The sequence below is a fragment of the Hyla sarda genome, chromosome 2 (assembly GCF_029499605.1).
Source record: "Hyla sarda isolate aHylSar1 chromosome 2, aHylSar1.hap1, whole genome shotgun sequence".
Taxonomy (NCBI): Eukaryota; Metazoa; Chordata; class Amphibia; order Anura; family Hylidae; genus Hyla; species Hyla sarda.
This window is the reverse complement of record NC_079190.1, coordinates 245,401,725-245,413,868: the sequence shown is the minus strand read 5'-3', so window position 1 is coordinate 245,413,868 and position 12,144 is coordinate 245,401,725. Positions and strand designations below refer to the sequence as shown.

At 43.1% G+C, this 12,144-nt stretch overlaps 1 protein-coding gene across 1 annotated transcript in view; it reads right to left on the bottom strand.

The window, feature by feature from the left end:
* Positions 1-413: 413 nt before the first annotated feature.
* The window catches only part of RAI2 (retinoic acid induced 2), a 78,759-nt gene continuing 67,028 nt past the window's right edge, over positions 414-12,144 (bottom strand). The window contains exon 2 of the mRNA XM_056556829.1: positions 414-4,429. Coding sequence (XP_056412804.1) covers positions 2,645-4,321 — 1,677 coding nt within the window. The 5' untranslated portion in view covers positions 4,322-4,429 and the 3' untranslated portion in view covers positions 414-2,644. The remainder of the gene's footprint in view (positions 4,430-12,144) is intronic.

Here is a 12,144-nt window from a genome sequence, read left to right as displayed (position 1 = left end):
TACTAGCTTACTTGGCTTTTTTTCTATTTTGTATTTCTTTTTATCTGAAGAATAATTTTACATTTTGAGAAGACATTCAAGCGATTCTCCGCTCGGATCAGAAAAGGCAAGTATTTATTTTTTTTTATCACCTATTTGAGGTGATAAAATCTTGTTTTATTTTTAATATTCCCAGGTAATTCTTTTGATATCATTACACCTGTGTAATATATTTGTTGGCATCTGCTTTTTTCGCATATTGTTACCATAAATGCTTTAGCCGATCACTTGCTGATTCTTACTAAAAGATATCTGACATGTCGGCTGGGAAATCTCCCACCTATGTTACTACATTTTGGAGAAATTATCCATTTCATACACCAAATTTATTTACAATGTCTCTTTGCAGAAGTGGGCATACATATTTTTTCATCTGTCCCACTGGGTGTGGATATGATATACTTAACCTAAATATGTATAGAAATCATTAATACCATGTTTTGCTCCACCTGCACTGGAGAGCAAGTTTTTCTTGTGAACATTTTTGTATGTCTGGCAGCATGAGACAATAGCACAATACAGCAAGTCTTGAACACATACAAACATTTATTTTAAATATGCAATGTAGCTATTCATATTAAATACAGCATATAAGCAAATCTTGGCAGTAAAAACAGCTCTGGCCAACCCACCAGTCTAGTAAAAGCTGCATAAAATGTGCAATCTGCTCAAAAATAAGTTGTTTTGTGGCCCATTACAAGTTACAAAAACTGTAGATATTATATGTTTATTTACCTTTTAGTCTTCCACAACCCCCCTTCCCCCATCCCTAAAGTAATAAATTACAAAGTTTATTTTTCAAGGTAAAGGTATTCACTTGATTTGTGGGTACATACAGTCATGGCCGTAAATGTTGGGACCTCTGAAATTTTTCAAGAAAATTAAGTATTTCTCACAGAACAGGATTGCAGTAATGTTTTGCTATAGACATGTTTATTCCCTTTGTGTGTACTGGAACTAAACCAAAAAAGGGACAAAAAATAGCTAATTGGACATAATGTCACACCAAACTCCAAAAAATAGGCTGGACAAAATTATTGTCACCCTTTCAAAATTGTGGAAAAATAAGATTGTTTCAAGCATGTGATGCTCCTTTAAACTCACCTGGGGCAAGTAACAGGTGTGAACAATATAAAAATCACACCTGAAAGCAGATAAAAGGGAGAGCAGTTCACTTAGTCTTTGCATTGTGTGTCTTTGTGTGCCACACTAAGCATGGACAACAGAAGGAGGAGAAGAGAACTGTCTGAGGACTTAAGAACCAAATTTGTGGAAAAAGATCAACAATCTCGAGGTTACAAGTCCATCTCCAAAGATTTAGATTTGCCTTTGTCCACAGTGCGCAACATTATCAAGAGGTTTCCAACCCATGGCACTGTAGCTAATCTCCCTGGGCGTGGACGGAAGAGAAAAATTGATGAAAGGTGTCAACACAGGATAGTCCGGATGGTGGATAAGCAGCCCCAAACAAGTTCCAAATATATTCAAGCTGTCTTGCAGGCTCAGGGAGCATCAGTGTCAGCGCGAACTATCCATCGACATTTAAATTAAATGAAACTCTATGGCAGGAGACCCAGGAGGACCCCACTGCTGACATAGAGACATAAAAAAGCAAGACTACATTTTGCCAAAATGAACTTGAGTAAGCCAAAGTCCTTCTAGGAAAATGTCTTGTGGACAGATGAGACCAAGATAGAGCTTTTTGGTGAAGCACATCATTCTACTGTTTACCGAAAACGGAACGAGGCCTACAAAGAAAAGAACACAGTACCTACAGTGAAATATGATGGAGGTTAAATGATGTCTTGGGGTTGTTTTGCTGCCTCTGGTACTGGGTGCCTTGAATGAATGCAAGGCATCATGAAATCTGAGAATTACCAACGAACTTTGGGTCGCACTGTACAGCCCAGTGTCAAAAAGCTGGGTTTGCGTCCAAGATATTGGGTCTTCCAGCAGGACAATGACCCCAAACATGTCAAAAAGCACCCAGAATTGGATGGCAACAAAGCGCTGGAGAGTTCTAAAGTGGCCAGCAATGAGTCCAGATGTAAATCCCATTTAAACGCCTGTGGAGAGATCTTAAAATTGCTGTTGGGAAAAGACGCCCTTCCAATGAGGACGCCCTTGCAAAGGAAGAGTGGTCCAACATTCTGCCGGCTGTGAACTGTAATATGCTTATTGATGGTTATAGGAAGTGACTGATTTCAGTTATTTTTTCCAAAGGGTGTGCAACCAAATATTAAGTTAAGGGTGCCAATAATTTTGTCCATCCCATTTTGGAGTTTGGTGTGACATTATGTCCAATTTGCTTTTTTCCTCCCTTTTTTGGTTTAGTTCCACACACAAAGGGAATAAAAATGTGTATAGCATAACGTGTTACTGCAATCCTTTTCTGTGAGCAATACTTCATTTTCTTGAAAAATTTCAGCGGTTCCAACATTTACGGCCATGACTGTATGCCACTCTTACCTTTTTACAAAACGAATAAAAAAAAATGATTCCTTTTGAACTCCTAGTGTTAAAAGGATGGAATAAGAACCTCTTATCTTTGTATAAGTAAGCTGTTTCTTGCAGCAGCTTTCAGGACTGCACTTTTGGGTGCATACTATTTTCTAGGGAAAAAAGCTGCCAGTCTCTGCTTTTTGATCGGAAGGATATGAATCTCTTGGGAATTCACCTTTTTTAGCTTCATACCTCTGTTTTTCACTGGCTTTCGTAAAGCATCAGCATTCTCCCTCATCTCTGCCTGACTCTTCACATCGTAATTCTGCATCACAGAGTCCTGTGGCAAATCCCTCTTAAAGGAAAAGTTTTTTGTCGACACACCAGAAAGTCCTTTTATTTTGCCACAAAATATTGCAGGAACTGCATCTTTCACAGAAACAATGACTTTTGCTGTTTGGGAACTACTCACCAGCTCAATGTTGGACATTTTCGGCTCATAACTAGCTCTGTTGCTTGACTCCGAAACCCATTTTTGTTGGCGTAAAACTTCAGCAGTGTTGGAGCAGATGACTCGATTGTCCGGCTTTTGTGTCACCTCAGTATGGACTAGGGGTGGGTTAAATGTTGTAGCAGGGAAGCTCTTACCTGTGGAAGGACTTACAGGGTCACACTGAGACATACTAGACACAGATGTGCCAACTTGTGTACTGGTGCTCGCACATCTCTTGTACACAGGAACGGATAGATCTAAAACGCCATCTTCCTGGAGGACCTCAGTACTTGTATCATTGTTATTAACCATTGGCTCGGTTTTCATTGAAAGATCAAGTGCTTCATTTTCGTTATTTATTTTAATGACAGAGTGTCGATGGAACTGAGGAAATTCTGTTTTTGCTGTAAATTCAAAAGGTTTAACTTCTTCTTTTTCTAGAGTGGTTTGGGTACCTTTGCAAGTCTTAAGGATTTCTACTGTTGATTTAGAAAGGTCCACATTTCCCTTACAGTCCTTTTCAGTCTCTGGCACTGGTATTGGGATTGGGATTGGTATAGGCAGTGGTACTGGTAGGGGAACAATGACAGGATATGGTACTAGGAGCGTGGCAGGTGGAACTAACGGAGATAAAGGGGAGCTAAAGGCTTGAGGGGGCAATGAGTTTATATTAGCAGATGCATAATCTGGAGATGAATGACAAGGAGAGGGTGTACCTAAACTTGGTGGTGGAAACAAATCTTGTAGAACAGACGAAAATCCTGGTGTTTGGAAAACTGGTGGAAGTACAGTTTCCTGTACAGGAATGGAAGCCTTTTGATCTAATATTTGTGGCTGACCAACAGTAGCAGTAGTAGTTCCTGGGAACAGGTGGTTTTGGATAGTAGGACCAGCACATGGAGGCGCTTGAGGCAATACCAATGGTGAGTTTAAGTGCTGAAAAACATGCTGCTCCACAAGCACAGGCAGTGGTACAGGACCTTGTGTTGTTATAACATAGGGTGTGCTACTGCTGTTTGAGTTCATTTGAGGTGGTGTGCTACCTGCAACCTGCCAGTGAATTGGCAGAACAACAGGGCTCTCTCCTAAGCAAATAGGCTGAAGGACAGTTGCAGCTACCTTGAGTGCTACTCCACTTTGGGAGTCAGATGAGGGGCTGAGGACAGGGGTAGCTGGCACAGTCACGAGAGGGGAGAGTGCTTTTTTCATCAGACCCGAGGGATTGATATTCCAGGCTTCTGCCGTAATCAGTTGTGTGACCCCATTCTCCATCTTGTTTGGAATAGTGGAGGGACTGCTATTCAACTCCATTTGCAGGTCTGGCGTTTCTTTATAGAGTTCTTCCATTTTCCCAAAGCTTTCCCACTGATTTTGGGTTGTTACTAGTGTTTATGTAGCATTGTAGAATCTTCTGTTCATCCAGCTATGCAGGTGACACAGGAATCATCTTAATGGCTTTGTAAGCAAACAAAAAGAGAAAAGAGTTAAAATCTAGATATTTTTTTTAGAGCAATAAACAATTATAAAAGAATAAAGTATAAAAAAGAAACTTTATTTGCTATGGTTTTTCAAATTAATATTTCCGCAACAGCTCTACAATGGATATTACAGCAACATTACATAAATATAAAGTTTCTTAGGACATGTAATACAGTCAAGTCAATCACACTTCTGTGAAATCACACTGTCCACTCAGGAAGCAACACTGATTGACAATCAATTTCACATGCTGTTGTACAAATCAAACAGACAACAGGTGCAAATTATAGGCAATTAGCAAGACACCCCCAATAAAGGAGTGGTTCTGCAGGTGGTGACCACAGACCACTTCTCAGTTCCTATGCTTCCTGGCTGATGTTTTAGTCACTTTTGAATGCTGGCGGTGCTTTTACTCTAGTGGTAGCATGAGACTGAGTCTAAAACCCACACAAGTGGCTCAGGTAGTGCAGCTCATCCAGGATGGCACATCAATGCAAGCTGTGGCAAGAAGGTTTGCTGTGTCTGTCAGCGTAGTGTCCAGAGCATGGAGGCACTACCAGGAGACAGGACAGTACATCAGGAGACCTGAAGGAAGCAGGAGGGCAACAACCCAGCAGCAGGACCACTTCCTCTGCCTTTGTGCAAGGAGGAGCAATGCCAGAGCCCTGCAAAATGACCTCCAACAGGCCACAAATGTGCACGTGTCCACTCAAACGGTAAGAAACAGACTCCATGAGGGTGGTATGAAGGCCCAACGTCCACAGGTGGGGGTTGTGCTTACAGCCCAACACCGCGCAGGACGTTTGGCATTTGCCAGAGAACACCAAGATTGGCAAATTCGCCACTGGCGCTCTGTGCTCTTCACAGATGAAAGCAGGTTCACACTGAGCACGTGACAGAGTCTGGAGATGCCATGGAGAACGTTCTGCTGCCTGCAACATCAGCATGACCGGTTTGGTGGTGGGTTAGTAATGGTGTGGGGTGGCATTTCTTTGGGGGGGTTGCACAGCCCTCCATGTGCTTGCCAGAGGTAGCCTGACTGCCATTAGGTACCGATATGTCATCCTCAGACCCCTTGTGAGACCATATGCTGGTTTGGTTGGCTCTTGGTCCCTCCTAATGCAAGACAATACTTGACTTCATGTTCCTGGAGTGTGTCAGCAGTTCCTGCAAGAGGAAGGCATTGATGCTCTAGACTGGCTCGCCCGTTCCCCAGACCTGAGCCCGACTAAGCACTTCTGGGACATCATGTCTAGCTCCATCCACCAACTGTCCAGGAGTGCTTTAGTCCAGGTCTGGGAGGACATCCCTCAGGAGACCATCCACCACCTCATCAAGAGAATGCCCAGACGTTGTAGTGAGGTCATACGGGCACATGGAGGCCACACACACTACTGATCCTCATTTTCATTTTGATGTGTTTTAAGGACATTACATCAAAGTTGGATCAGCCTGTAGTGTGGTTTTCCACTTTGATTTTGAATGTGACTCCATATCCAGACCTCCATGGGTTGATAAATTTGATTTCATTGATAATTTTTGTGTGATTTTGTTGTCACCACACTCAACTATGCAAAGACTAAAGTATTTCATACCATTACTTCATTCCGATCTAGGATGTGTTATCTTAGTGTTCTCTTTAGTTTTTTGAGCAGTGTAATTATGGGTACTAGCTGGATACTTCTCTGATATTAACTGATGATTTTAAGGGATTCTGGAAGCAGATTCACTTTAAGGACCCACATAATAGCCAGTGACACCCAGTGAAGACTATAAGCATTATCAAGAATCATAAAATGTTGTTTTCAAAATATTATTAAAATCAACTAATTCCCATTCTTAATCCTGGCACATATTTGACACATTACATATAATTTCACCAAGTCTGTGTTCATAGTGTACTTGATTTGCTGCATATTTGTGAAGCCTATGGATTGCCATGGTAACTTAACACGGTACAGAAAAAGCAATTAATGTTACAATGGTGGGGGCAATATGTTGATTTTCTTGTAAGCTGGGAATGTTGATAACATTTAATAATCTAACAGAATTTCTGGCAACTGAAGAAGGTGGCATTGGCCTTACACATCCTTCCTGATTGTATTATGCTTTCTGTTTTAGGAATGGGGCTTTGTTCTTTTCCTGAGCTATTTCAGTTCTTTCCATCCAGGCAGGCTACGTGAATCTGTATGCGTTCACCACTTGACATGGTAACCACATTTACAGGTGAGACATGGTGCTGTCAAGAAGCTCTTATAATCTGTGCAGGATTTTATTAATCCCATGGAGGAGAAAGAGGGAGCGGCATAATAAACCTGACACATATCACAAATTAGCAGTGTAGTTAACACCAAGTCATGCATGTGATGGATGCTGACAGACCCTTTCCTTGTAACAGAAACAAATGAAAACCTTAAACTTGTTAGTGACCTTTTCAGTGTCAGTTTTCTAAAACTGTGATAACCTGCAGTAAATGCTATTTCAGCGCCTCTGCTAACATCAAGCCCACAGAGTGTATCACAGCTCCACACAGCATCATTTATGAATATTGCTATCCTTACTGAGTGCATGTCAATCTGCTGGATCAGGTACAGTCATACCCCAAAGAAATCCCAGAATCAGCGAGGGGTTAAAAGCACCTTCACAGGCATACAGTAGTTTTCAATCTTGTGAGCTTTTGCAAATGATCAGCAAGTGCCCACAGGGCGGGGCCAATCACCTCAAGTTCCAGTATTTCCATCCGCTACACCACATGACACGGGCTGTTAAAGGGGTACTCCACCACTAGACATCTTATCCCCTATCCAAAGGATAGGGGACAAGATGTCTGATCGCAGGGGTTCCACCGCTGGGGACCCCCGCAATATAGCATGCAGCACCCACCTGTATCTGCTTCTGGCAATGCTGGAGGTTCTGGCTCCCGACTCCGCACCGTGTGACGTCATGCCCTGCCCCTTCAATGCAAGTCTATGGGAGGGAGCGTGATGGCTTGCATTGAGGGGCGGGGCGTGACGTCACAAGGGGCGGAGTTGTGACATCACGATCTTCCGTTCCCGTGGTCGGGAGCCAGAACCTCCAGCATTGCCGGAAGCAGATACAGGTGGGTGCTGCATGCTATATTGCGGGGGTCCCCAGCGGCGGTGGTATCTTTTGGATAGGGCATAAGATGTCTAGGGGCGGAGTACCCCTTTAATCAAAGGCAGGAGGAGGTAAACGGTGATGGCGGGAGAGAAATGCTTGACCACACTTGCTGTTTATTTGCATATACGGAAAAACTGCTCCACTTGGCAGGCATCACGGAGGTGCCTAACTATGCAGCGCACCCAGCAGCTGAGCGTGTGTCATAGCTGGGACCTGTGGCTAATGCCGAACATCACCAATCGGTGAGCAGCGGTGATGTCCGGTACTAAAGGTGTGATCCGCCTCTAGACAATTTAACCCCTATCGATGCTCCGGCCCCTGTATTGCCCGTCATAACGCACAGAGCAAGTTTGCTCTGTGCAGTAATGACAGGTGGGTGCTGCAGCTGAGATCCCGGGGGGCCCCAGTGGCCCCTTAATCAGTCATCTTATCCTTTGGATAGGGGATAAGATTTCTAGGGGCGGAGTACCCCTTTAACCTTTTTAGATGCCACGATCAAAGTTGATAGCGACGTCTAAAAGTCCTGAAGTTAACTGCCGTTAGCTCAGGGATGCTGATCAGGATCACCGCAGTGAAATCCCGATCAGCTGTGAGGTTTCTGTGCCCTGTGGCGTCTAATCGTCGCTTCTTTACTGCAGCCATTTATGGCAGGCAGTAGTAATGGGTCGCCAAAAAACCCTGATCAATGCTATGCTATGGCATAGCATCGATCAGTGTATGCAATCTACAGATTGCATGTAATAGTGCCCTATGGGGACAAAAAAAAGTGTAAAAAAATACATAATGTGAATGAACCCCTTTCCTAATAAAAGTTTGAATCACCCCCCCCCCCCTAAATAAAATATATATATTTTTAAATATAAAAAAGCCCTTCCTCTAATTAAAACTAAAGCCCTTTTTCCTGTCACATGACTTAGAAAAAAGTATCGGTAATTGGTATCGACGAGTACTTAAAAAAAAAATAAAAAAAATATCTGTACAGTACTCGTACTCTGTCTTAAAAAAAAATGGTATCGGGACATCCCTACTCCAGATAGAATATGTCTGCATGTACAGTATGAGATCTAAGGCTGGCTTTACATGGAAGGGATGTAGCCTCACATCAGATTGATAAGGCATTTCTACACAGTAATGCATTGTTAGGATGGAAACAATTTACAATGGCGGAATGCCAATTTATAAAGTTATTTGTACACATTTTGGTCAGTATTTTGACCAAATCCAAAAGTGAATCCCAAACAGAAAAGGAAATCTTTCCATTACAGTTTTTCCTGTGTCTGTTCAACTTCTCGTGGTGTCTAAATATACCCACCAAGTACTGACCAACCTGTGAACCCAGCCATACTGGACTGCAGAAAAAGTTCTGTACGGATATGCATCTTAAAGCTGGTCCTACAAGTAACATCGCTGTGATGGAAACCCGAATCCCATGTAGTGGATTGGAATGCATTATGCAGATTTTAATATCTATTCATCTTTTATGCCACAGATTTGCATCAGCTTTTCACAATAGTTTTCTCCCTATCATAGCTTCGGTTCAACTTTATTTTGATAACTATAAGGCAGTGTTTCCATTTTACAGGTTTTTGGTACACTGCCACTGCAGTTTTTGAGCCAAGGCCAGAAGTGTATCCAAAAGGAATAGGACATATAAAGGAAGGACTTATACTAATTCTTCCTGCTGAATTCACTTCTGACTTTGGCACAAAAACTGCGGTGCCCAAATAAAAAATAAAAAAAAACTGCCAAGTGAAAACACAGCCTGAAAGTTGAATTGTATATTGCTCACATTAATGTGTATCAGCAAATTTGATCAAATCCATGATAGCAAATGGCCAGAAAGTTTTACTGTGGTCGTGAATCTCAGACTGTTGCAGATGACATAAACCGTGAAGTAGCAAATACCTTTTGGCAGCCTTATAATTGGTGTTTGAGTTTTTTGCACATGTAATATAGAGAGTGTACTCTATGATGGAAAAACAAACTGTCCATTTCCCAGAAAATTCATTCTCAAACATAAAGCATGCAGGGAATATGCTTATCTGAAAATGTAAGCGTTGCATAGCAGACAACTGTGCACGCTCTAGCATTGCTTTGAAGGTTATACTACCCACACACAAGTTCATGTGAGGTTCAACTGTTCCTCCCTTGACCAAGCAACTAAAGCAGCTGAGAAGGAATCTTATTTTATTTGCAGGATAGATGAAACTGGCAGCGGGGGGCTGACCTGCCTGTAAAAAAATTAAAAACTATGTAAAATGTGCTTGTTTACAATGTGCAGTGCTACAAAGCCAAGTCAAATGGAAGCAGCAGGAATGAGAAGCATGAAAACATTTGTACCACTTAGCTCCTCTTCATTTACAAAATATAAGCTATTTGGAGGCATCAGTATCTACACTGACAGGGAAGTACCGTATTTTGCGCCGTATAAGATGCACTTTTTCTTCCCCAAAACGGGGGGAAAGTTGGTGCGTCTTATACGGCGAGTACACACCTATTGGGTCGGTCCCTGCAGCCATCAACAGCCGGGACCCGCGGCTAATACAGGACATCACCGATCGCGGAGATGCCCTGTATTAACCCTTCAGACATGGCAATCAAAGCTGACCGCCGCGTCTGAAGTGAAAGTGACAGTAACCCGGCTGCTCAGTCGGGCTGTTCGGGAACGCCGCTGTGAAATCGCGACGTCCCGAACAGCTTACAGGACACCGGGAGGGATCTTACCTGCCTCCTTGGTGTCTGCTCCGTGCCGGGATCCCCTGCATGGCCGTTGCTCTCCTTTGACGTCATCACGTCATCGCGCATGCCGTCCAGTCATCCAATAGGAGCGGCGTGCGTAGCGACGTGATGGCGGCGACAGAGAGCATGGATCCCGGGGAAGAAGACGTCCGGAGAGTCGGGGACACCCCAGGGACGCGGCGACAGCGATGGAGCGACATCCAGGGCAGCGGTGACGGGTCCGGAGCGGCAGGGACATGTGAGTATTACCTCCTATCCAGTGGTCTTCAACTTGCGGACCTCCAGATGTTGCAAAACTTCCGGGCATGCTGGGAGTTGTAGTTTTGTAACATCTGGAGGTCCGCAGGTTGAAGATCACTGTTGGGTGCAGAATCTTTTTTTTCTAGATTTTGCACCTTTAAAATTGGGTGCGTCTTATATGCCGGTGCGTCCTATAGGGCGAAAAATACGGTATGTAAGAAAAAAATAACCAGTGTTTTAGAAAGAGGGAACAGTGCCAGGGCTTGCACAAGAAAGTTTCAAGTTAAGACCACCCAATTGACCATCCTAGGAAGCTGGCATGATACAGGTTTGCGAGGAGAGATATCATAAAGCCAACATTATCCATTTTAATAGATGTAGTGTTAACCCTTTATACACAGGTACCGCTAAGGAAATTGGCTTAAAAGGACAGTAGTGCACAACAATGCAGAATCTCTGGGGGCATGAAAAAAAAAAGGGCATGATCCATCCCAGGCACGTAATTCAAGTTTATTAACAGCATATGTCATTTGGCGATAAAGGCACATAGTTTAAAATCCTGGAATATCCTTTTAAAAGAGTTATCAAGGATTAGAAAAACAGCTAGTTTTTAAAACTGTGCCACACCTGTCCTCAGGTTGTGTTTGCTATTGCATCTCCGTTCCATTGAAGTGAATGAAACCTAGTTGTAATACCATACACAACCTGAGGACGGGGATGGCACTGTTTTTGGAAGATACCAGCTTTTCTTTTTCTATTCCTGGATAATACTTTTTAAAGAAAGTAAATTTTTCTGCAGATACATTAATATTGTAAATTTGCCTCCTGCTCCTTTTCTCTCCTTGTTGACAGATCATTGCAACATAGACAATGAGCTGTTAAAGGAGATGTCCGGTACGGACTATTCCATCCTGCCTGGGCTGCAAAAAAAGAGAAAACAAATTTTCATTTACCTTCCTACGTTCCCTTAGGCTGCTTTCACACTATGAGCATTCATCCGTTATTAAACATCCGTTTTCTGTATGAAAACGGATGTATAATAACTGATGCAATAACGGGTGCTAACGGATGAATAAATAGTCATTTGTTACGACCCCTTATAAAATCCCTCATGTATGGCCATAACATCTCTGTCTACAGACTCCCACAAGCGGGGCTACCACTACTCCCATAATGGAACAGACTTGTTTCCATGATGGGAGTCGTAATTCCCTGGCTGCAGGAGTCTGCAGACAGCTGGGGAGGCTACATTAGTGTTTGTACCATGGAACAGAGTCTGTTCCATGCTGGGGGTTTGTAGTACAGGGGCTGAGGGATTGATTGTACCGGGTTTCACTTCTGAGACCCAATGCGATCCGAAGTTATTAAGCAGGGGAGCGGGCGGCAAGCTCCGCAACCCTGCGATGTATCCTGTGTTTTAACTTTCATTTTTGAATCCCCCACGGGGAGCCCTGAATGGTCAGTACCAAGGAGCCAATCAGGGCTCTCAGCGGGATATTTAAAAATGAACATTGGGAGTAACAGGGGGGCCATATCTACAGTGGGGATCAAAAGTTTGGACACCCCAGGTA